General features: G+C 41.8%; 1 protein-coding gene across 3 annotated transcripts in view; it reads left to right on the forward strand.

Moving 5' to 3' along the window:
* Positions 1 to 6,768: 6,768 nt before the first annotated feature.
* Positions 6,769 to 26,999, forward strand: part of Ccdc68 (coiled-coil domain containing 68) — a 37,322-nt gene continuing 17,091 nt past the window's right edge. For all 3 annotated transcript variants that reach the window (XM_021151082.2, XM_085833532.1, XM_085833533.1), the window contains exons 1-5: positions 6,769 to 6,887; positions 8,028 to 8,114; positions 18,282 to 18,416; positions 20,968 to 21,093; positions 21,594 to 21,722. In XM_021151082.2, coding sequence (XP_021006741.1) covers positions 6,771 to 6,887; positions 8,028 to 8,114; positions 18,282 to 18,416; positions 20,968 to 21,093; positions 21,594 to 21,722 — 594 coding nt within the window. In that variant the 5' untranslated portion in view covers positions 6,769 to 6,770. The remainder of the gene's footprint in view (positions 6,888 to 8,027; positions 8,115 to 18,281; positions 18,417 to 20,967; positions 21,094 to 21,593; positions 21,723 to 26,999) is intronic.

Genomic DNA, 26,999 nt, shown 5'->3' on the forward strand with positions numbered 1-26,999 from the left:
CTTTTCATATTGTTAGATACTCCATAAGTCTCCTTATTCACTGTTTCCTTCAGCCCTCACAAACCCATGTAGAAGTAGACATTTTCATCTGCGTCTTTTACATGAAAAAAAGCAAGGATTTGGGAGTTTAAATAATTGTCTAAGTCCACCCATCTCCTTAGAAAGTGGAAGAAAACCTCATAGACAGTACAAGTGAATCCAAATCTCACAAATCCATGAAGTCACATCACTCCTATTCATGGGATGGATCTACTTTGGACCAAAGAACGTGCTCAGACTCCTGACTGATTCACCTGGGAGCTCGCACCAGAAAGTCACTATCTGCTATTGAATGACTGGCTTTATTTCTAAACAATATGGAAGAAAAAAAGAGACTTAGAAATTTATTCAGAATGTAGTAGAAGGCCAGAAGGAAAGCTGGACAGAGAGAGGAAGCCAGTACAACTGTGGGAAAGAGGTGTCAGGATCATGGGAAGAGACAGTGGATTCATAGGTTTGAATCCAGCACTGTAATAAATTAGCTGTCATTGGTTAGTGCTATTGAGTCTCCTTTATTCATTTGTGAACATTAATTATAACACTGAATATGTGAGAAATAGTACAGGATGCATGGTTTCATGGCATATTGTAGAATTCAACATATCCTGGTCCCTCCTCCTTAAACAGAAAGCAATTCTTTAAATTTTTTTGAGAGTTTGACTCATGTATACAATGAAATATGATCTGCACATATCGCTCCAAAACATGTCTTTTATTTATCTCAATAACCATGAAATCCAACTAGTCTGCTCACATGTATATAAATACAGTGCTATTCACTGGAACATGTGAAACATACCAGGCCCGTGACCTCAATAAAGAATGATTCTCTTTCCCTGAGAAGCTGTTAACAGCCAATAGCTACTCAGTAAGGCATGTGGCCCGGACATCCTCTAGCCCATCCATACCAGGGTTCCCCTGGCTCTGGTTGCAAGTAGCAACGGCTCCTGTGAATTAATGCCAGTGTTAGTCATGTCAGGTCTAGAAGATTCCACTTCACAGCACTCTTCCCATCACCTGGCTCAGTAGCTCATTTCCAGAATACTGACCAGGTATGCATCCATGGGCTGCTGATCACTGCAGAAAGAAGTCTCATGTTGAGCACATCTCAGGTCTATAATATAAGCATTATTTAGAGCACGCTTTGACAACGAGGCCATTTAGCAAAAATAATAACAGCAAGTTTTACCCCAGGGCACAGGACTACCCCAGATGTGGACTTTTGACCAGGATTATGGCACAAGGCCTGAAATTCCATCCCATGGAGCGGGCCTCAGAAAGCAGTTAATTACCCCCAGTCATGCCACTATTAGACCAAGGAGTTCATCTTGCCTGGCAGGTTTTATTGCTGCATGCAGGATCCTGCCCTGTTGGATACTGGGGAGGGGGTGGGGGAGAGATGCTTAGGCTTGGAGGGGCATGTAAGTATAATTACAAGTAATGCCTATGATACATAGATATTATATAGTTTATTGTTCTTGCGGTAATATTTAATCTTTCGCCCAAAGAAACACCTTCTATTTTATAACTGGGAATTTTCTTTAGGACTTACACATACTACAAATTTGTACTTGTGTGCACAAGAGTAAGCAAACACATGCTGGAACAGAATTAATAGAGAAGTGTTTGAAAGCAGACTGTGGATTCTGTTACATGCATGCCTTTGGTGGGCTGTACTTCGTTTTCATGTGAACCCTGTCACCTGAGGCTTCTAGGCAGATACTGGATGTCACCCTTGTGCTGTGTAACACACAACACAGAACAAGTGTGATGCTTAATATTCTAGGTGTACATAAACCCTTCAAGGCTTGGCGATGTGCTGGTCGAAATATCACTCTGTGTGTGACTTCTTCACTCACACAGCCTTGTTCTTCTGACTCTATCTCCAAACCTCCCTTACACAGAAGGATGCCTACAATTGAAAAGAAGATCACACTACTGCCATGTGATGACATTTTCACTTAAGTCACTACCTATATGATTAGTTCAAAGAAAGTCATGTTCTGAGATACTGGGGTCTGTACAGTTAGAGGAGATCACAGATCACATATCAAAGCCTCGTGAGCTTACTTAGTACTCTGACAGCTCTTCTGGGGTCCCCAAACCGTGAAGTGGGTTTAATTTCATCATCCCGGTACAGTGGTTTGTTGGTTTATCCCACAGAAAATAAGGCACCACAATATACACGCATTGCTGTGAGAACTGTAACTATTGCCAGCATCCTTTGGATATGTTGACACACTACCGATGGTTTAGCAATACGGAATCTCTACCATAGTTCACTGGTTTCCAAATGCCCCCTTTATAGCAAACTTTCCTTTATAGCCCATCCCGGAGGGCAGACTCTGTCAAATATTACCTGATTTTTTCCCCCAAAGAGAACAAAAGCCCTCAGACTGCTCTTCAGCTTTCATTATGGATAATTGTCTCATATTTTATTTACTCATTGGACAAACATGTACAAATCATGTATTATGTATTATATGTGCTAAGCGCTTGACAAATATTAACTCCCAAACCCCTGTTGATTCTTTATTATCAATAATTAATATTACCATAAAAGAAACTGAGGCACTGAACGGCAGGGGGCCACTCATGCTGACTATCTACTGGGTGGTGATGGGTCTCCTGGGGGCCATGAAGCTAAGAGAATTCTCTCGAACTTTTTAGTTAAAGAACTCTTTTTATCCTCGGGAAGTTCTTGGGAAGATGCTGTGTGGTAAGACAAAGAATTCGCTTGGGCCGAAGTTGAGGAGGGCCCAGGCACACAGTATCCCAGCACTCCCTGCCGCCTTGTTTACAAGGCCTGATAAAGGAAATACCTCCTCTTGGCGTGATGCCATGTGTAAGCTCCCTCCAATCCATCCTAGCATAGAACAAATAAAGCCTTTCCTCACTTTAATTAACTGATTGTGTTTTATTTTGAAATTTTTATCTGTCTAATCTACTTCTGGCTGAAGTAAAAGGCTAACGTGGATTTTCCCCAGGATGCTGATGCCATATGGCTGGTTGGACTTTGCTGTTTGTCCCCCACTCACACACACACCCCATCCCCCCCATCTGGGATTTCTTTATTCAACTTGGGAACTCTAGGCAGAAAAGTTTTCTGAACCAAAGAGAACTGGAATTTAATTTTATGTATATACTGTTGGACGTAAACCTTTCAAAATGCAGGGGTCTGACCTTACTCCCTGTTATGGATGTCTTCTGAGGGTATTAAGAATATAAAACAAGGAGTGTGGTGGTATCATTGATGCTTGCCATCCGTTGGTTCCCAGAGTGCCTCCTGCAACCAGTCATTAAAAACAACCCATTTTACATTTCTAAGGGGGATATTTCCCCTTATTTTATAGATATATACATCCAGCCTAAAATACATAACTTTTACAAGTGGTAAGAAGGAAAAATGGTGGTTTTGAAAGAAAGTAATTGAGGATTACTTATTAGGGACTAAGGTAAAGATATCTTTGTTATTAGGAATAAAAGACAGAGAAGAAAATATATTTTAGGATCTATGACACAGGTCCAATGTGTTTGCCAGATTAGGACAGACTAAGAAAGCAAGAAGCGTTTTGCTAAAGACTCGTTTTTGCAGTCAGTGAGGAAATGCACACATAGGAAAAGGGAACATGGAAGAACCTCTGTCCAGTGAGGTGGTGGAGAAGCAAATTGCAGTAGAGAAAAGAACTTAGCCCAAGCCAGGCGATTGGTTCGCTGGCCTCTGACTGTCCACTGCCGCAGTCCCTGTTCCCTGCCATGCCCTGATGTAGACTTTTTTTCTGGAGAAGCACAGATGGTAAATATTTCAGTTTGGTGCGTGCTGTACTGCTTCTGTGGTAAATGCTCACTTGGGCTAATGTAGGGCCAAGGTATCAGGGACTGTATGTCAACAAATGACCACTGCTGTGTTACAAGAAATCCTCACGTTGAACCGCCATGCTAGTTACTTTAGTGTTCTGTGACCACAGACAACATAAGGGTGGATGGGTCTCTTTTGACTCATTTCTGAGAGATTTCAAGGCCTTGTGGCAGGAAGGTAGAACAGTAGAAGCTCATGGCGGAGGTGTAGCAATGTAGCAGAGCAGGTGTCAGAGAGGGAGTGGAAAACGGGCTGATTGCTAACCTTCATAGTTCAGTCAGCTCTTCCTCACAGCCTAAAACTCTCACAGTCACCCCCAAAACAATACCCCTAGCCAGAGGAAGAGGTGCACAAAAACCAAACTTGTGCTTCCTTCAGATTCAAACTAAACACGTCTTTTCTGAACACATTGCTTATTGTCTCTAGGGAGCTTTTATTTTTATTTTTTGAGCATTCAGATGCTGTTGTGGAGCAAGTCCCTAATCCTGGAAAAGACTTCAGAGGCCCAAGAGAGGGGAGTACTTCTCTGCCATTCCACACAGCAGACATGCTTGGAGTTGATGCTGCCAAATTGAGTTCGGCTGAAACAAAAAGACCGGTGGCTGCCTTCTGAGAGGATTTGCAATAAAATGGAAAATTCTTGGCATGCCCTGTCAATTTCGTTGAAGATTAAAGGATAAAGGAAAGGCTGTTCGTCTTCCCTTGAGGCAATCTTCTTTCAAAGTGCTGGGGCCAATATAAAGATTCCCTGTCTTTTAGCAGCAAGAGTCATTGCTGGATTTTAAACATTTTTTTCTTTCTAAGGAAGACAGTTTGGATGGGGCAGAAACACCCTTAAGCTTGGGGCAAAACCCCCCAAAACAAACCCACAAACCAGAGTTTGCATTTTTTTTTTCTGTCTTTGTTACTTTTACTATTATCTTGGGTAAGTTGCCGTGTTGTCACGCTGGCAGTCTTCACTTCCAAATCGGTAAAAAAAAAGGTTTAATAATTCTGTACACAGATTTTTACTGTAGCTTGCTTCCTATTGGTTAATTTTCTCACCGCTGTGACAAAGTGTCTGAGGTCCAACTTAGAGGGTAGATTTACCTTGGCCCATAGTTTTGGAAGGGTGGCTCTGTGGTGGGACTTTGTGGTAGAGTTCCTCAATGGGAGGCCAGACTGGGTGGCTAAGCATTGGATCAAAAGCAGGGCCTGGCTGTAGTACTTCAAGTGACCCATCTCCTCCAGCCAAAAAATCATCTCCCAAAGCCTCTGTAAACTTCCAAATCAGCACCGCCATCTATGTATCAGGTAGCCGAACACACTAACCCACGGAGAACATCCTAGATTCAAGCCACTTTCAGTTTGCTACACTTGAATAAGACGCGAAAGTCATCTTTATCCCAACTCTGTCTTTCCTGTGTCTTCCTTCACACCAGGGACAATGGTTACTTTACTCATGAATATCTCACTCAGCAAGTGTCACCAACAGACACAGTTTATTAAAAAGAAGTCTCAATTTCCTTAAACTTAGAAACATACAGGGTTCTTCGTGTGTGTGTGTGTGTGTGTGTGTGTGTGTGTGTGTGTGTGTGTGTGTGTATGTGCTATACAGATGCTGGGAAGGCCAGACAAGGACATCAGATTCCCTGCCTGGACGGGAGTTACAGGTGACTCTGTTGTTGTGAATGGTGGGAACTGAATCTAGATCCTGTTTAAGAAGAACAGCGTTTTTGGATAGCATTGGAAATGTAATTGAGGAAAATACCTAATTAAAAAAATCTCTTTGTTAAACAAACAAACAAACAAACAAACAAAAAAAAAAAAAGAAGAAGAAGAGCAGTGTTGTTAACACTGAGCGGCTTTCAAGCCCCGAGACTCAATCTGCGGTGATGTAGTTATATGACTTCTGAGTTCTGAAACCCCTCAGGCTGTTTGGTTTCTCTTTAAACTTTTCACCCAGTGCTCTCAGCTGAGCTTCAGGATTAAGTCAGATCCATTCCTTCAGTTACAAATGCTATGCTTCCTAACTCGGTCAATCCTTTTGGGTTTGTTAACTGACACACCATAAAAACTTTCCATTATTAACTATTTGGTGACCGTAACATACAGTTTGTTTATTAAAGATATGACGTGTGCTTGCTATGTCTTGTTTCTTTTCTTCCTCTTCAGTCCTATTTCTGTTATACTTTATTCCTTAGTGTTTGATCTCCTGCCATACTTAGTTGTATAGACTCCATGTCCTGAACCTGAATTACCCAAGAAGTCCTAGATTCCCTGCAGGAGGACTTGATATCCAGAGAGTATAACCTGGCCACCTGTGTCTGCTCTCCCTCCCCTCTTGTGTGTGTGTGTGTGTGTGTGTGTGTGTGTTTGTGAAGGCAGGATCTCACTCTAGAGCCCAGGCTGATTTGAAATTTACTTTGTAAAAGTTGAGAGACATATGTTTCTCTTCATCGTATTCTTTACCTTATTTTAAAAAATAAGAAAGTACGATATTTGGTATTCATTCTGTACCATGGTTTTTAAGTGACACACACACTCTAAATATTATTCCACAGCAGCAATATCTTACCAGTCCTATTTCTGTGCATTTGTGTTTCTTGCATTTTTTCCATTACAACATCCTTTAAAAAACATCTTTTATGGAGTTTCTGCAGGATACACACTACACAGTTTGACTATTACTATATTTTTAGTTTCACAGACATTTATTAAGCACTTCTGGTATATTATAACAGAAAATGAATGAATCAGGGGCCCACCTGCTCTTGAGATTTTGTAGTCGAAGGTGATACTAGACATTTGAAACTAAAACTCCGATTACGATGAACCTCCTTTACGTTGTTTGACTGAGCTGATTTATGTTTTCTTAAAGCCAGAAGTCACCATGACAACTGTAACGGTGACCACAGAAGTTCCCTCAAGTGGAAAGACAGAAGACGGCCGCCTCTTCTGTGGCTCTTCGTCTGCTCACATTATTGAAGAAACGGAGTATGTGAGACAGGTATGAGGGTGCCAGTCATCATGCCCGTGGCATGCTTGTCTTATGATAAGCACAAGAATGGATTGGTGGGCTTTGTTTCCACACCCATGTGACATATGAAAAGGGATGAACCTCTCCTGGCTTAGGACAGTCAAGAGATTAGATTTAAACACAGGGCTGGTCTCATTTCTTTAGAGTATAAACCCGTGCTTCCATACTTGTGAAGTGAAATGATTTTCTCCACTCAGTAAAACTGAATAATGGCCAGGAGGGTTCAGAACACCTCTCAGCACTGAGCTCATACCCCATCATTCTCTGCTGGGTTTCCTGCTGCTCGATAACCTCCCCTGGTGCTTTCCTGGATGGGATGCTGTGCTCCCAACTAGATGTTTATGTCTCCTGCTGATTCCAGCACTTTCCTTACCTTGTCCCTCTGCACAGCTCCAGCTAGCTAATGCCAGGGACTCCTCTGCAAATGACTTCATTAAAAATGTAACTTGGGAGAATTCACTAAGAGGCGAACCAACGAAAGGTGCTCACGTAAACGGCCGGTTACAGCAGATAGAGAAATTCTGACATTGGTAGTTTGTAACTTGTTCAGATCAGCTGATTAAATGAGCTTGGACTGTCGAGTAATTCCCCAGGTCAGCAAGACTGGAGCTCACATTTCATGCATGGATTTGTATGCTCATGACTTAGTGATTTTTCTGTAGTAATTACTTAATAGCAATTATTTTGTGATAATTACTATGTAGTGATCATTTTGTAGTAATTACTATATAGTAATTATTTTGTGGTGATTACTAAGTAGTAATTGTCTTATAGTAATTACTAAACACTAAATTAGTACTAAATTGTTGGTAAAATTGATCAAACTGCACAGTTTTAAAGTCCTACTACTCACCAAATTATCTTATAGAATACTATTAATTTAGCTTGTCAAATTTTATCTGAAAAAAAGACATATAAAACTCAAACAATTATTCTTATTAATCTAAACAATATAAACCTAAAAATAATTTATGTTGGAGGCTAGTATTTAAATCTGACATCAGGATAAATATGTAAAGATGCCCTGTAGCTAGTATTGAGAAAGAAAAATACATTTAGAATTAAACACCTTGTGAAACGAATTAACTTTTTTTTTTTTAAATCTTCCAGATGCGAACTACACTGGAAAAGATCCGAAATCACATGTTTAAAGAAAAAGAAGGCTGTGGCAATGCAAGGCACAAACTAGATGCAGAGGTATATAAATGCACCAAGATTCAGTACTTTCATTGTTTCAGAAAATTAGCATAAAGCCATATAGAGTTCTATTCAGTCAGCCCTGCCAGTATTACTCTTTGAAGCTGAGTGATAAAATACTTCATGCACGTCTAACATCTAAAGATGTTAATGCCTCTATGTATGCTATGTTTATTAGGAATATCATTAGGAGGACCAGTATCCAGGCCTTGGTGGAATATTGCAAACAAAACATAATTATACGTTATATAGTAAGATGTTAGACCAAGGAGAATACATCGTAGTGACACTTCTCACAGATAAAGATGTAAGCTTACAAGCCTGCTGTGGGACACAGCAACTGAGAGACAATGAACTGACTGAGCAGTAAGCTTAAGCGCCTCCCTTTTATTCCAATAGCATCTTTGTGTACTTAAGTCAGAACAAATCTCTGTTAGCTCAAATTCTACCAAATTAAATATCATCAGAACCAAGTGCATCACATCAGTATTTCTGACTATAAACCATAGACAGCTATCACATGAGAAAGTAGTACAAGCAAAGGCAGACCCTATGACATCCTCACTTTCCATTTGAACATGGCTAGTGCTAAAGATTGTCTTACATTAAACACTTCAAGGCTGGGTGAACAGGGATTTTAATGAGGTATGGCAGAGAAGATAAAATTAAAAAGTCATCTTTGGTTATGTTGAGTTATCTTCTTCAACTCTATCAGTGGGTAGGCATATGCTTCTAATTTGAGGGTACAAATTTGAATTAGAAGGTTCATGCTACTGTCTTATTTAGAGTTTTATTACTGTGAAGAGACACCATGACCAAGGCAACATTCTTCTTTTAAATACCTATTTATTTAATATACATTCGTACACTATATGTGTCTGATGACACACCAGAAGAGGGCATCAGATGGTTGTGAGCCACCATGTGGTTGCTGGGTATTGAACTCAGGACCTTTGGAAGAGCAGTCAGTGCTCTTAATGTCTAAGCCATCTCTCTAGCCCCCAAGGCAACATTTTTAAAAGAACAACATCTAATTAGGGCTGGCTTACAGTTTCAGTTCAGTCCATTATCATCAAGGCCAGAAGCATGGCAGCATCCAGACAGACATGGTGCTGAAGAAGCAGCCAAGAGTTCTACATCCTGATCAGAAGGCAGCCAGGAGAAACTGTCTTCCAGGCAGCCAGGGGGAAGGTCTCAAAGCCCATCCCCGAAGTGACACACTTCCTCCAACCATGCACACCTCTAAATAGTGCCTCTCCCTGGACCAAGCATATTCAAAAACAGCACAGTAGGCATATTGTTTTAAATTTGAGGCTATAAATCTGTAGTAGGTTTGGTTACAATATATAGGGCATTTTGGTTGGTGTAACTTTCCAAAACCAGAGCTGGGTTTGACACTCTTAGCAGGAGGACAAGAGTTCAAGTCCTGCTTCTTTGAAATAGCAAGACTTTCTCTAGAGAATGCATAATAAAATATAGTATTTTTGACAGGGGAGGGGATTTTAAAGCATGCGAGTGTATGTAGAAATGATAGGTCATCTATGTGCATTGTGATGAGCTTCCCAAAGCATGTGTCTGTACAAGAGGAGAAAACCACCACAGAGGTTGAAAGGGATGATGGAGAATTAGGAGAAAAAGGGGTAGAGGATGGAACCCCTGAGACTGGGTGAAAGGAGTAACCATCCAGTGTGTTTGCTGGGCCACGTAAACCAAGAACTGGCCACTGGAACCACTGAAGTGGTGTTTTGTTGACCTTGCTAGGAGTATCTCTGTATGAATGGAGAGGGCATGGTGCTGCTGTGATGTAGGGTCTTGCTGCCCTGTAAAGTAGCCTGGTAGCAGCATCTCTATAGGCTATTGGATTTGTACTGTCTAGACCTCAACCCAGACCTCCTAACTGAGAATCTGCAGCCTTTTACCATCATATGACTCCTATGAGAACACTGATCTAAACCTTTAAAACCATCAATGACAGCAAGTAATTTACCTTTCTCCAAGTTTCTGTCAATTGTTCTTTTGTATATATCTATATCTATGGTCAGGGAAGGTGTACATGAAGTCTGGACCACAAAAGAAAAGGAGTTACTGTATACATGTTATATGCTTGGTTTTTTTTTTTTTTTTTTTTTTTTTTAATATTTTTATTACATAATTTCCTCAATTACATTTCCAATACTATCCCAAAAGTCCCCCATAGCGCCCCCCACTTCCCTACCCACCCATTCCCATTCTTTTGGCCCTGGCATTCCCCTATATTGGGGCATATACAGTTTGCAAGTCCAATGGGCCTCTCTTTCCATTGATGGCCGACTAGGCCATCTTTCGATACATATGCAGCTAGAGACAAGAGCTCCAGGGTTCCGGTTAGTACATCATGTTGTTCCAACAATAGGGTTGCAGATCCCTTTAGCTCCTTGGGTACTTTCTCTAGCTTCTCCATTGGGAGCCCTGTGATACATCCAATAGCTGACTGTGAACATCCACTCCTGTGTTTGCTAGGCCCCGGCATCGTCTCACAAGAGACAGATATATTTGGGTCCTTTCAGCAAGATCTTGCTAGTGTATGCAATGGTGTCAGCGTTTAGAAGCTGATTATGGGACGGATCCCTGGATACAGCAGTCTCTAAATGGTCCATCCTTTCATCACAGCTACGAACTTTGTCTCTGTAGCTCCTTCCCTGGGTGTTTTGTTCCCAATTCTAAGAAGGTGCACAGTGTCCACACTTTGGTCTTCATTCTTCTTGAGTTTCATGCGTTTAGCAAATTGTATCTTATATCTTGGGTATCCTAAGTTTTGGGCTAATATCCACTTATCAATGAATACATATTGTGTGAGTTCTTTTGTGATTGTGTTACTTCACTCAGGATGATGCCCTCCAGGTCCATCCATTTGGCTAGGAATTTCATAAATTCATTCTTTTTAATAGCTGAGTAGTACTCCATTGTGTAAATGTACCATAATTTCTGTATCCATTCCTCTGTTGAGGGACATCTGGGTTCTTTCCAGCTTCTGGCTATTATAAATAGGGCTGCTATGAACATAGTGGAGCATGTGTCCTTTTTACCGGTTGGGACATCTTCTGGATATATGCCCAGGAGAGGTATTGCTGGATCCTCCGGTAGTACTATGTCCAATTTTCTGAGGAACCGCCAGACTGATTTCCAGAGTGGTTGTACAAGCTTGCAATCCCACCAACAATGGAGGAGTGTTCCTCTTTCTCCACATCCTCGCCAGCATCTGCTGTCACCTGAATTTTTGATCTTAGCCATTCTGACTGGTGTGAGGTGGAATCTCAGGGTTGTTTTGATTTGCATTTCCCTGATGATTAAGGATGTTGAACATTTTTTCAGGTGCTTCTCTGCCATTCGGTATTCCTCAGGTGAGAATTCTTTGTTCAGTTCTGAGCCCCATTTTTTAATGGGGTTATTTGACTTTCTGGAGTCCACCTTCTTGAGTTCTTTATATATATTGGATATTAGTCCCTTATCTGATTTAGGATAGGTGAAGATCCTTTCCCAATCTGTTGGTGGTTTTTTTGTCTTATTGATGGTGTCTTTAGCCTTGCAGAAGCTTTGTAGTTTCATGAGGTCCCACTTGTCAATTCTCGATCTTACAGCACAAGCCATTACTGTTCTATTCAGGAATTTTTCCCCTGTGCCCATATCTTCAAGGCTTTTCCCCACTTTCTCCTCTATAAGTTTCAGTGTCTCTGGTTTTATGTGAAGTTCCTTGATCCACTTAGACTTGACCTTAGTACAAGGAGATAGGAATGGATCGATTCGCATTCTTCTACATGTTAACAACCAGTTGTGCCAGCACCATTTGTTGAAAATGCTGTCTTTCTTCCACTGGATGTTTCTAGCTCCCTTGTCGAAGATCAAGTGACCATAGGTGTGTGGGTTCATTTCTGGGTCTTCAATTCTATTCCATTGGTCTATTTGTCTGTCACTATACCAGTACCATGCAGTTTTTATCACAATTGCTCTGTAGTAGAGCTTTAGGTCCGGCATGGTGATTCCACCAGAGGTTCTTTTATCCTTGAGAAGAGTTTTTGCTATCCTAGGTTTTTTGTTATTCCAGATGAATTTGCAGATTGCACTTTCTAATTCGTTGAAGAATTGATTTGGAATTTTGATGGGGATTGCATTGAATCTGTAGATTGCTTTTGGCAAGATAGCCATTTTTACAATGTTGATCCTGCCAATCCATGAGCATGGGAGATCTTTCCATCTTCTGAGATCTTCTATAATTTCTTTCTTCAGAGACTTGAAGTTTTTATCATACAGATCTTTCACTTCCTTAGTTAGAGTCACGCCAAGATATTTTATATTATTTGTGACTATTGAGAAGGCTGTTGTTTCCCTAATTTCTTTCTCAGCCTGTTTATTCTTTGTGTAGAGAAAGGCCATTGATTTGTTTGAGTTAATTTTATATCCAGCTACTTCACCGAAGCTGTTTATCAGGCTTAGGAGTTCTCTGGTGGAATTTTTAGGGTCACTTATATATACTATCATATCATCTGCAAAAAGTGATATTTTGACTTCCTCTTTTCCAATTTGTATCCCTTTGATCTCCTTTTGTTGTCGAATTGCTCTGGCTAGGACTTCAAGTACAATGTTGAATAGGTATGGAGAAAGTGGACAGCCTTGTCTAGTCCCTGATTTTAGAGGGATTGCTTCAAGCTTCTCACCATTTACTTTGATGTTGGCTACTGGTTTGCTGTAGATTGCTTTTATCATGTTTAGGTATGGGCCTTGAATTCCTGATCTTTCCAAGACTTTTATCATGAATGGGTGTTGGATCTTGTCAAATGCTTTTTCCGCATCTAAGGAGATGACCATGTGGTTTTTATCTTTGAGTTTGTTTATATACTGGATTACGTTGATGGATTTCCGTATATTGAACCATCCCTGCATCCCTGGGATGAAACCTACTTGGTCAGGGTGGATGATTGTTTTGATGTGTTCTTGGATTCGGTTAGCAAGAACTTTATTGAGGATTTTTGCATCAATATTCATAAGGGATATTGGTCTGAAGTTTTCTATCTTTGTTGGGTCTTTTTGTGGTTTAGGTATCAGAGTAATTGTGGCTTCATAGAATGAGTTGGGTAGAGTACCTTCTGTTTCTATTTTGTGGAATAGTTTGTGAAGAACTGGGATTAGATCTTCTTTGAAGGTCTGATAGAACTCTGCACTAAACCCATCTGGTCCTGGGCTTTTTTTAGTTGGGAGACTATTAATGACTGCTTCTATTTCTTTGGGGGATATAGGGCTGTTTAGATCATTAACCTGATCTTGATTCAACTTTGGTACCTGGTATCTGTCTAGGAACTTGTCCATTTCATCCAGGTTCTCCAGTTTTGTTGAGTATAGCCTTTGGTAGAAGGATCTGATGGTGTTTTGGATGTCTTCAGGATCTGTTGTTATGTCTCCTTTTTCATTTCTGATTTTGTTAATTAGGATGCTTTCCCTGTGCCCTCTAGTGAGTCTGGCTAAGGGTTTATCTATCTTGTTGATTTTCTCAAAGAACCAGCTCCTTGATTGGTTGATTCTTTGAATAGTTTTTCTTGTTTCCACTTGGTTGATTTCACCCCTGAGTTTGATTATTTCCTGCCGTCTACTCCTCTTGGGTGAATTTGCTTCCTTTTGTTCTAGTGCTTTTAGGTGTGTTGTCAAGCTGCTAATGTGTGCTCTCTCTAGTTTCCTTTTGGAGGCACTCAGAGCTATGAGTTTTCCTCTTAAAAATGCTTTCATTGCGTCCCATAAGTTTGGGTATGTTGTGGCTTCATTTTCATTGAACTCTAAAAAGTCCTTAATTTCTTTCTTTATTCCTTCCTTGACCAAGGTATCATTGAGAAGAGTGTTGTTCAGTTTCCACATGAAGGTGGGCTTTCTATTATTTATTTTGTTATTGAAGATCAGCCTTAGTCCATGGTGATCTGATAGGATGCATGGGACAATTTCAATATTTTTATATCTGTTGAGGCCTGTTTTGTGACCAATTATGTGGTCAATTTTGGAGAAGGTACCATGAGGTGCTGAGAAGAAGGTATATCCTTTTGTTTTAGGATAGAATGTTCTGTAGATATCTGCCAGATCCATTTGATTCATAATTTCTCTTAGTTTCACTGTGTCCCTGTTTAGTTTCTGTTTCCATGATCTGTCCATTGGTGAAAGTGGTGTGTTGAAGTCTCCCACTATTATTGTATGAGGTGCAATGTGTGCTTTGAGATTTACTAAAGTTTCTTTAATGAATGTGGCTGCCTTTGTATTTGGAGCATAGATATTCAGGATTGATAGTTCCTCTTGGAGGATTTTACCTTTGATGAGTATGAAGTGTCCCTCCCTGTCTTTTTTAATGACTTTGGGTTGGAAGTCAATCTTATCAGATATTAGAATGGCTACTCCAGCTTGTTTCTTCATGCCATTTGCTTGGAGAATTGTTTTCCAGCCTTTCATTCTGAGGTAGTGTCTATCCTTTTCTCTGAGATGAGTTTCCTGTAAGCAGCAAAATGTTGGGTCTTGTTTGTGTAGCCAGTTTGTTAGTCTATGTCTTTTTATCGGGGAGTTGAGTCCATTGATATTAAGAGATATTAAGGAAAAGAAATTGGTGTTTCCTGTTATTTTTGATGTTAAAGTTGGCATTTTGTTCTTGTGGCTGTCTTCTTTTAGGTTTGTTGAGGGATTACCTTCTTGTTGTTTCTAGGGCGTGGTTCCTGTCCTTGTATTGGTTTTTTTCTGTTATTATCCTTTGAAGGGCTGGATTCGTGGAGAGATAATGTGTGAATTTGGTTTTGTCGTGGAATACTTTGGTTTCTCCATCTATGTTAATTGAGAGTTTGGCTGGGTATAGTAGCCTGGGCTGGAATTTGTGTTCTTTTAGTGTCTGTATAACATCTGTCCAGGATCTTCTGGCTTTCATAGTCTCTGGTGAAAAATCTGGTGTAATTCTGATAGGCTTGCCTTTATATGTTACTTGGCCTTTTTCTCTTACTGCTTTTAGTATTCTATCTTTATTTAGAGCATTTGTTGCTCTGATTATTATGTGTCGGGAGGTATTTCTTTTCTGATCCAGTCTATTTGGAGTTCTGTAGGCTTCTTGTATGTTCATGGGCATCTCTTTCTTTAGATTTGGGAAGTTTTCTTCTATAATTTTGTTGAAGATGTTCGCTGGTCCTTTGAGTTGAAAATCTTCATTCTCATCCACTCCTATTATCCGTAGGTTTGGTCTTCTCATTGCGTCCTGGATTTCTTGGATGTTTTGAGTTAGGATCTTTTTGCATTTTACATTTTCCTTGATTGTTGTGCCGATGTTCTCTATGGAATCTTCTGCACCTGAGATTCTCTCTTCCATCTCTTGTATTCTGTTGCTGATGCTTGCATCTATGGTTCCAGATTTCTTTCCTAGGGTTTCTATCTCCAGTGTTGCCTCATTTTGGGTTTTCTTTATTGTGTCTACTTCCCTTTTTAGGTCTAGTATGGTTTTGTTCATTTCCATCATCTGTTTGGATGTGTTTTCCTGTTTTTCTGTAAGGACTTCTACCTGTTTGATTATGTTATCATGTTTTTCTTTAAGGATTTGTAACTCTTTAGCAGTGTTCTCCTGCAATTCTTTAAGGGATTTTTGTGCTTCCTCTTTATTGTCTTCTTCCTTTTTAGCAGTGTTCTCCTGCATTTCTTTAAGTGTGTTATTAACGTCCTTCTTGAAGTCCTCTATCATCATCAGGAGATATGCTTTTAAATCCGTGTCTAGCTTTTCCGGTGTGTTGGGGTGCCCTGGACTGGGTGAAGTGGGGGTGCTGGGTTCTGATGATGGTGAGTGGTCTTGGTTTCTGTTAGTAAGATTATTACGTTTACCTTTCGCCATCTGGTAATCTCTGGGGTTAGTTGTTGTCGTTGTCACTATTTAAAGATTGGAGCAGAAGCTGTGTTCCACTCACCAGCAGTCCCAAAATCCTGCGGCGGGGGTCGTGGGTAGCTGGCGGGTGTCAGGCAACCCTGCGCTCCCGCTACCCTGGCGCTGATCCGGCCGGGTGAGGCCTGTGGCCCTACTCAGGCTGGTTTCTGCTTCCCTAACTAATGCAGTCTCAGGTCCCGCGCAATTGGATTGGAGCAGAAGCTGTGCTCCCCTCACCAGAAGTCTTAAGATCCTGTGGCGGGTGTTGTGGGCAGTTGGCGAGTGTCAGCAGACCCTGCGCCCCAGCTGCTCAGGTGCTTTTCTGACCGGAAGAGGCTTGTGGCCCTGTGTGGGCCGGATTTCTCTCTCCCCAACCAGAGCAGTCTCAGGTCCCGCGTGATTGGACTGGAGCAGAAGCTGTGTTCCACTCACCAGCAGTCCCAAAATCCTGCGGCGGGGGTCGTGGGTAGCTGGCGGGTGTCAGGCAACCCTGCGCTCCCGCTACCCTGGCGCTGATCCGGCCGGGTGAGGCCTGTGGCCCTACTCAGGCCGGTTTCTGCTTCCCTAACTAATGCAGTCTCAGGTCCCGCGCAATTGGATTGGAGCAGAAGCTGTGTTCCACTCACCAGCAGTCCCAAAATCCTGCGGCGGGGGTCGTGGGTAGCTGGCGGGTGTCAGGCAACCCTGCGCTCCCGCTACCCCGGCGCTGATCCAGCCGGATGAGGCCTGTGGCCCTACTCAGGCCGGTTTCTGCTTCCCTAACTAATGCAGTCTCAGGTCCCGCGCTGGTTTTTATTTCTGGACTATAGATAGTTTATTATAGTGGGGGAAATTATAGGTTTGGCTGTTAAAGAATCTTAGACAGTAAATCAGGTCTCATGGTTATTTATATAGGTGTAACTTTGGTGTCCTAGTTAGCTTTAACTGTCAACTTGACACAGACTAGATTCATCTGAGAAAGGAAAGTCAACTGAAGGATTTCCCAGATTAGATTGTTCTGTGTGGGATTGGCTTGGCTGTTACTTGATGTAGTAAGATCCAGACTATGGCGAGTGGAACCGCTTCATGACCAGGTGGCTCTGGGATGTATAAGAAAGCTAGCTACGCTTGAGTGTGTGAATGCTGCACCATGCAGTGTTTCTCCCTCCATAGCTTCAAGCTCCTTCACCAGACCCCTTCACAGACTTCCCTCAATGATGAACTTGGAGATAAGTGTACTCAGGGCCAATTCTTTCATCTCCCAAGTTGTTTTTGATGGGTGGCTTTTTTTTTTTCTTACAGCAGTAAAAATCAAACTAGAACACTTGAATTTCTGAAACTGTAAGTTTAAATTTCCTCACTTCTATAAGGAGTATAACACTTTCTCATATTTTTAAGCACTCAGCGAAAGAAGCATATATATATATAACATTGAAGAGATGACATGGTGCATAATAAGTGCTTAACAAATAGAAGTTGTTATCAAAACTATAGTGTATGTAGCGTTGCAAGACAGTGTTTCTATCTGCCATGAGATAAGGTGAAAGCAGACGGTGCAGATGATGATCAGGCCACTGTGTCTTGAGCTCCTGCGTCTGTGTGCACAAGCATTGACTCTGCTCTTCAGTTTCCACATTGGTGAGACTGGTGGGCTGAGAAGTGTGCTCGTGTGCTCTTCACCTCCATGTTGTCCAGGATTCTAGATAAGAATTATGTTCCAGGTGTACCTTCAGGGAGTATGACTGTACAGGATTACATCCGGGCGCAGCTCTATTCTGATATCTCGGTTAAGAAATTTAAAATGACATGGTTGCAAGGAAACACTGCTAACATTGAGTGTGCTATCCGGTTCTGTTTAATCAAAATATACTTATAGGTATGACTTTAATTAATCAAGTCTCATGGTCATGATTCATATGTTTTATATATATATATATATATATATATATATATATATATATATACATATACATATGTATATGTACACACATATACATATATAAATACATATATATGTATGTGTGTATATATGCATATACATAACTATTTAAAAGCAGTAGGAAGTATAAAGTGCAGAAAGGATGTATGTCCTTATAAGACTGTGTAAATTTGAGCAGACTCAGAAGCTAGCGTGTTTATCTAGAATTAACCATTGAAAGTTGGGATTCAAAGAGTTCTTTTCTCTGGCTTGAGTCCTCTTTGGCTTCTGTAGGGAATGGTCATCATTATTGCCAATGCTCACAGAGGAAAGGGAGAGTTGGCTTGAAGAATTCTGTGTTTGTTCCTTTCAGGAATCTGGAAATATTCCGAATGGCTCGGCCTCCACAACAGACCCCACCTGTCTGGATGTGCTCATGGAAAACATGAGAAGAAAAGATCAACAGCTCCTGGAAATGAACAGGGAGAATGAAGTGTTGCAAATCAAGGTATGACTACGAGGAGCTCATGGGTAGTTAGCATTCATAGGTCTATCCAGACTGGGACACACCCACTCACAGTCAGAAACCCACAGTGTTCAAACAGATGACAACATTGTTGGAATTAAATTAAATCTTATTTTTGGAGACTACTTTTACTACTGAAGAAATCTTGGGAAGGTCCATGGGGATAAAGTTTCATTTATGAAAAACAGCAAGTTCTGGAAGCTTCCTGTGTGATATCTTATATACAGCTAAGGGCGCTACACGGTGTTAAAGTGGAAACTTAAGGGTTCTTTGGAAAGTCACTTGTGTCGGCTGCTGTTTTGCTGGGGCAAACACGCGAAGGAGTGTTTTCCTGGTAGACACAGGTGAAAGGCTAAGGCAGACTCCTGAAGGAACACTTCCTGAAGCTGATATAAAGTGAAAGGATGCTGTACTAAAGCGAGCCCGTGAAAGGACACGTGACGAAGGATTCTTTGCTAAGGACACACTTATATTGTCTGCCTTACATGGCATAGCTGAGCTGCTTTTTTCAGGACTTTATAGATAGAAACTCACCAAAAAATTTCTGGTGGTGTGCTGCAGTTTCTTACCACTTCCATGGACTCAGGCTGATTGGCAGAGTGATGTCAGCTAAGACAGATGCACATGCTGAGGTAAGACCCATGGAGGACACGTGAAGTTTGGAGGCTATACATAGGGCTTGATGGACAGTGGCTGTGGCTGAGGTGGTCTTGCTTATACAACTAACTTTGTAACACTTGTTGGTCTTGTGATTTTGCTGATCATTGCCTCACTGAGAGAGGCACAGCTGAGAACTTCTCCTGGCGTTCGTCCTGGTCTCTGTTGCTGACTCTTGATGAGGCTGAGGCCTGGCTGCCTCTGCTAGGTAGTCCCATTCTGCTGATCCATGTTTGCTATTCCGACTCTACTGAACTGGACTTCTGGTGGATCTCTGAAGTGTATATGAGTGGATCAACTATTAACCTGTGAACTGAACTGCCAATTTCCAGACAACACAGATGGGATTTGTTCCAAAGAGCCATTTTTAATCACGTCCCCTTCCCCCATATCCTTTCTTTTCTACTATCTCTAGTGGGTGGTGGGCTAAAAGGGAGGTTAAAGCATTTAAGAACCATTATTAAAAGTAGGAATCGAAAAAATTAAAGTTACACTGTGTCTTAGTTAGGGTTCTACTGCTGTGAACAGACACCATGACTAAGGCAACTCTTATAAGGACAACATTTAATTGGGGCTGGTTTACAAGTTAAGAGGTTCAGTCCATTATCATCAAGGTGCGAGCATGGCAGCATCCAGGCAGGCATGGTGCAGAAGGAGCTGAGAGTTCTACATCTTCATCTGAAGGCTGCTAGCAGAATACTGGTTTCTAGACAGCCAGGATGAGGGTCTTAAAGCCCACACCCACAGTGACACAATTATTCCAACAAGGCCACACCTATTCCAACAGGGCCACACCTTCTTAATAGTGCCACTTCCTGGGCCCAGCATATACAAACCATAACACAGTGTGTACTTGATCATTTATTGAGGGGAGAGATTGCAGGCTAATTTGTTTTTTACCATAGTCCATTTTGAAGAGACTTTGTATCTTTAAGAAATCTTAGAGCTAAGGAGATACCTTAGTCAGCTAAGTGCTCCCTCTACAAGCACGAGAGCCTGAGTTACAGCCCTTGCAGCAACAGAGACAGCTAAGCATCGAGTCATGTGCTTGCAATCTCATTGTTTGGGAAGTGGAGGCAGGAGGATTCCTGGCATTGCTGATTAGACATCCTAGGTGAACCAGGGAGCTTCAGGATATGCTGAGAAACTCCCTCTTTAGGGGGACAAAAAAAGAAAATGTAGATTGATAGTACCTGAGGAAGGACCTCCAAGGTTGACTCTTCTGATCTCGCTATGTGTGGGGGAACTGTGCATTCACACCCACACATGTGCACATGGGAACATCCATGCACAGGGGAAGGTGCACACATACCCTGACACTCAAATACTAAGCCCAACCTCTATTGCCAAATGCCTCGTTGATTGTCTAATTAACCTATTGTTGAGTGCTTCATAGTTCCCCAGGATTACTGTGCTATGTAAATCTCAGCAGCCGCCCCGATCGTTTCCTTAACTTATAGCCTTGAAAGACTGACACTCGAACTTCACTATGCCCACTTCTCCAGTCTCATCCCACTTCTGTTTCAGAGAGCACACGTTCGTTAGCATGCTGTGAACGTTGGTGGTTACGAAGGTGGCCCCTAAATGTACTGACAGTGTGCTGGCTACCTTTGCAAAGCGCTGCTGTGTGGAGCGCTCAGGCTTGGCTTGACCATGTCAGATGCCTATGTTCAGTACCCTACCAGAGACTACTTCATTTGGCATCTTGCTCTTACTTAACACCAGCAACTTCTCTCCCATTACATTATCTGCAAGGATGCAAATTGTAATTAGAGACTGCTTTTAATTGACCATAGAACGGTTCTGCGTTTAGTTCTTTTTAACTTTTCCACTTTGAAATGTCCAAACATGCAGGGTTACTTTTATTTTTCCCTAGCTGGAAGCTTCCAGAGAAGCAGGAGCAGCGGCTTTGAGAAATGTGGCGCAGAGATTATTTGACAACTACCAAACACAAGCTGGAGCCCTGGAGAGAAAGCACGAGGACAGGAAACATCTCCTTCAGGTACCACCCTGGCCACAGCTTGCAGCGCAGGAGAACACAGCCCCACCCAGCCATATGAGGCCTGGGGCTGCACTGTGAGTGGTGTGACCTGTAGGAACAGGTGTATGTGCCCTTACGTTAGGGGCCCAGCTCTAACCTGAGTGACCTGGCATGAAGGCTCACCTGGTGCTTTCAAGGGCAGATACATACTCATGATTGACTGAGCCATTTTGAGCTCTGTTTCATATATGCCCACAGATAAGCATGTATACTGTAGTGGAAGTCAGCTCATCTGAAGTCCCCTCCCTAATGGGCACACTTCTCTCCCAGGACTGACCTTTCTGTGCCAGCTACACATCCAACAAGCACCCTTGGGACACAGTGGGGGTAATTACCCGACTTTTAGGACATTTTCTGATAAGAAAAGAAAACACTTTTTAATTGGATATACAAGACGTTGCAGTTTTGTTTTAGACAAAGAGTCAAAAGAAAAATCCAGCAACTTGTTTTTCTGACCACAGGTCAACAACATTGAGAAAGAGCAGGCATTAAAGGGAAGCGCCGAAAGCCTGAATCTACTTTCAGAAAAACTGGAGGAAAAACACGGGCAGATCGTAGGGCTGGAAAACCGTGTACAGAGGATGGAAAGCGTAAGTCCGAGAAGGAAAGGCATGTCATTGTCACGGGGTTCTAGAAAGGGGCAATGGGATGACAGGCTGGAAGTCTTCCTTGGAGTTTGAGTTTGGGGAGGGGTATCCTTCACAATTCTGCTTCTCTCCTTAGACAACTTCTGGGATGCTCTGTACTTAAGCTTGTCTGATTTCTCCTTGGAGTCCCTGTATGCACTTGGTGGGCTGTGGACAAAATAATTGGTTAAATCACAAAATGACACTGTTAGGAAAAAGGAAAGTGGACCCCTGTAATCCAGCACTTAGATATATTAGAGCTAACGTAGTATCTTTCGGCAGCCCATGACTTCTCGGAGTTTAGAACAAACTATGGCCACCAAAGGTGTGAGAAAACTCAGTGGATATTAGAACTCTGATAGGGTCTATTTAGAGAAGAGCAGTGGAAGGAAGCCTGGCAGCCTCATGGAATAGCTTCCTGTGGTTAGCACTACAAATACCAATATAAATAGCATAAACTTAGTATGTGTCTTCAATTTCCAAATTTAGATAAAATAAGGGTTATTTGCTAGTCAAATGGGCACCTCAGAAACCAAAGCGGGAGTGGATAAGATGTAGTCTTAGGCTTCTGGTGAGTTATGTCTCATTTACCACCCACTCACTGTACTCCTGGATGGGCCCTGAATTTACTCAGCCTTTGCACCTTTTTAAAAGTTATTCTTTTTTTTTAAGAAAAGATTTATTTATTTTATGTATGAGTACACTGTAGCTGTCTTCTTGTCTTCAGACACACCAGAAGAGGGCATCAGATCCCATTACAGATGGCTGTGAGCCATCATGTGGATGCTGGGAATTGAACTCAGGACCTATGGAAGAATCAGTCAGTGCTCTTAACTGATGAGCCATTTCTCCAGCACGCACAGCTCTTGTTCCTTTGAGCTGCCCTAGGTTTTCACCATTAGGGAACATTTACTTCTTGGGTGCTACATTTCTGTACTATATAAGTTTCTGACCAAAGGAAGTTTAAATAGCTTTAAAATATTTTCCAAGAATATAAAATTTGTTAAGACTGTGACTGTGAAATGTATAGTCCTAATGAAGATCTCATGAGGAAATCAGAGATACGACATGTGCACAGAAAAAACAGGATCTAATAATGATAGCATTCGCCCACGCCTCTATAATGCCACGGGCCACGGTTGTCGTTCCCACAATCACTGAATCATCCTTGGCAGTTTGCTTGCCCCAGCAGGCAAGTTTATAATCCTTGGAAAAGCTGCAGTATTGGATGAGTACCAGATAGCATTAGAATATCTTATATTGCAGTAAATAATTGCAAGGACAGAGACGGCCCAGTGCATATTTACATTAAGAGTAGAAAGACAATTCTGGAAAGCAAATAGAATTACCCAACCAAGCTACTGATGACACAACCTGAAATGGGAGATTAGGACTGAGGTCACCACCTTCTAAAACCCAGGGTCAGGTTAGTGGCCATTAACCCAAAGCCACTTGTGTGTGCATCAAACTTATCAAACGAACAGTGGAAGACAAGTCAGGTCCCTCTCCGACAACCCAGGAGTTCTGTACTAGATGCAAGCTCTTGTCTACCCTGGTTGTGCAGAGTGCTGTTATTTCAAGATATTTGAACACCTATCCTGTGCTACACACACTTGTGCAGTACAGAGTCAGGCACAGGAGATATATTAAGACTTGTGAATAAACTGGATAGAGCCACTGTTATGAGGACTACAGTGTATATAACTAGATTGTACTAGCATAAGAAACTTTCCAGATTTCTTGTTTTTAATTTTGCTAACAATCCCTTGGAGAAGCAGAAAGCCCACTTAAGGTAGGGCAGTGTATTCAAGAAGGTTGATACTGACCCACAGTTGTGATTCTCTTTCAGAGCTCTGTGACACAGTGAATAGACAGGATACCATGCTCAGCCATGTATTGTGTTTATAAAAAGATAAGGGAGAGAAGGAATATGTTTGGTGGGTGTGTGGTAAGATATGGGGGGGAGAGGGTGCCTCAGTGAGATCATGAAGGCATTCCTTCCCACTGAGGGACCAGCCATAGGATGGTATAGAATAGAATAGAGTTTATTTAGGGCATGGGGAGGGGAGTTGAGAGGATAGTAGAGAAAGAGAGAGAGAGAGGTGGGGGGGGAGAGAAGGAGGAGGAGGAGGAGGAATAGAGGCCGGTCATGAGCATATGGAGAGAGAGGGAAGAGGGGAATGAGAGGAGAGGGGGAGGGGGAAGAGGACAGAGCAGGAACAAGAAGGCAAGAGCAAGAGAGAGCAGAGCGGGTAAGCAGCCCCTTTTATAGGGAGTCAGATACACCTGACTGTTGCCAGGTAACTGTGGGGCGGAGCTTAGACAAAATACTAGCACCATGGGACAACCTTCTAATTTCTCTCTTGATAGCTAACATGGGGCCTGTCAGAGTCTCTCCCGTTAATGGATGTGAATGGAGATCGAATAGGGGAGCAATGTGCAAGACTATTTTAAAACACATTTAGCCTATATGTTATCCCATCTTTTCCAAATAAGTGTGGCGAAAAGAAAACTAAGCAGCAAAGCTTGGAGTCACCTTCCTGGACTCAGGAGATAATGAGAAGACATGTTCTGTGCAAGTCTTTTGGGTAGGGGATGCATATTGGAATGATAGAGAATATGCTGAGCCTCTGTCTCACTGGGGACAGATGCAACTTCAAAGCGGAAGTGAAGGTGAGAAGCACACATCCTCAGAACGCCTGATAGATACTGCCCTAGCAGTGGCCCCTCACACATCCTCAGAACGCCTGATAGATGCTGCCCTATAAGTAGCTGCCCCTGAGAAGGATTCATTTGCTACTCGCTTGAGCAAGGCCTCGCTCCAGCAAATAGCCATTAGTGCTGTGGGGTCTGGTAATAAACACATTACTTAAAACCTCCACCATCTGTCCCAGTTTAATCAGGAATGCGGCGAGAATGAATTCTGAACATACAGCAAGAAGCGAGCAGAAACGCCCTGTAAGAGCATTTTTTTTTTTGCGTGACATATGTTCCTTTTGCTAGCAGCGCGATTCTGTTGGTTCACATTTGTTGTCTGGTGTCATTGATTTGGCTCCACGAGGATCTAAGGGCTCAAAGGCACTTCAGAGACCACCTACTTCCTTAACATTGGTCTATCAATGCGAACGGAACAAACAAGAAACCATTCCACAACCTCCCATTTCTACTTCATAACACTCCCTTTTATAGCCTGTTTTCTGAGGTGCGATACATTATATGTTCTGGGGCCAGTGAGATGGCTTAGCCCATAAACGTGTCTGCCTCCAAGCCTGTCACCCTGAGTTAGATCCCTAAGATGTGTATAATGGTTGGAGATAACTCATTCCCACACACTGTCCCCTGACCTCCACATACATGTAGGGGCACACAGGTATATACACAATAAATAAAATAAATGCAATTATTTTTTTACAAGACTATATTCTGTGTTACCAAGGTTGTAAATGTTAACATTTACAAAGTCCTAAATCAGTGTCAGTCCACGTTGATCAACACTGAAGGGAAATCCTGAGCTCTCAGAGGTAAAACAGGTACTCATGGTGAGGTGTTATGTGTATGAGGAAGGCACTGCCAAGTGTGTGCGAGGCAAGTGTGATTCTATGTCAGGAGGAGTTCATGAAGAGCCCATTGCATGTACAAGAGCCCTGGCCAGGATAGAACACATTCTTGCTAGTTACCCAGTCTCTGGCCCTGGTCGTGAGCATTCATTAACCAGGAGAAAGTCCACTGGGAGGAATGTTTCTGATGTTCGTTTCTCTGTATCCTATGAGTTTATAATATCTGGTCTGTGGCGGTGTTTCTTTGAGAATACAGGGGTCAACATCAACCTCATGATATAGCTGACATCTCTCAGAAGTTATTTGAAGTCACTTATGGCTAACATGGAAATGGTTAATATAGAGTAACTTCTATGAGGGAAGATGCTCTAAGAAAATAATGTAAATAAGTTAGCATAATTCAAAATAACAACTCACACAGGATAGGAAGTAATTAGTATCTTTAAATTACTCTATATTGAAATCCACATATCTGTCAGGAAAGTGAGTAAGTTTCTCACCCCACACATATTATCTCCACTTATTCTATCCTAAGTCCATTTTAGGGATATTCATATAGTTCAAAACATGGCTCATACAATTAGAGAACGAATACATTTTTATTTAATTCATTACTAATTTTGGAACCAGTATAATAAAATTTGTTTAAATAAGTTATTTATATGCATGTGTGTTGTGGGCACAGAGGTGGATAGAATTCAATGTTGTGTTGCTAGTCCGGGTATATTTAATTAATATTCTTTAAAACAGTGAGACTACAACCATTTGGATCATCTTTTCTACCCAATAAAAATCTATAAATTAAATTTGATGTGGAAGACCACACTTAGGCAAGGGTATCATGAGTTGAAGGGTAGTTTTGACTACATAGTGAGTTGAGGGCTAGTCTGCACTGCAACAGAGCTTATCTCAAAAACAAAACAGAAAAAAAGTCTAGAATTATCACATGACTTCAGAGAATTTGGGTTCTAGTTTATAAACAATATAGTGAAACATGGAATTTGTCAAGCGGAATTAGATTCCTAAGACATGTATGGTGGAAGAAGAGAGCTCAGTGCCCATGATCTGTCCCCTGACTACCACACAGGTGCTGTGGCACCTGTGTGCACACACAATAAATAAATAAAATCTAAGAGAATGGTTACATCCCATTATTATTGAACAATGGCCCGGGATGACATTAAGATTCATGCTGTAGATTACTTTTTTCCATTAATTAATTAATTAATTAATTAACTTTACATCTCAGTTGCGGTCTTATTCTTCTTAGTTGTCCTTCACAAGCCCCTCTCCCTCCCACCTCCTCTTCATCTCTGAGAAGGAGGAGGAGGTCCCTCCTGGGTACCAACCCAACCTGGTACCTTAAGTAACTGCAGTACTAAGCATACCGTCTTCCATTGAGGCTGAACAAGGCAAGTTAGGGGAACAGGATCCACAACGCAGGCAACAGAATCAGGGTAAGACCCCATTCCAGTTGTTGGGGCACCCACCCAAAGACCAAGCTGTACATCTATTATATATGTATAAGGGGGTCAAGGGCTAGGTCCAGCCCTTGTATGCTCTTTGACTGGTGGTTCAGTCTCTGGGAACCCCCAAGTGTACAGTTTAGTTGACTCTGATGGTCTTCTTGTGGAGTTTTTATTCCCTCCAGGTTCCTCATCTTTCCCCCAACTCTTACACAAGA

The sequence above is a fragment of the Mus caroli genome, unplaced genomic scaffold (assembly GCF_978045245.1).
Source record: "Mus caroli unplaced genomic scaffold, Mus_caroli_1 scaffold_19, whole genome shotgun sequence".
Classification (NCBI taxonomy): Eukaryota; Metazoa; Chordata; class Mammalia; order Rodentia; family Muridae; genus Mus; species Mus caroli.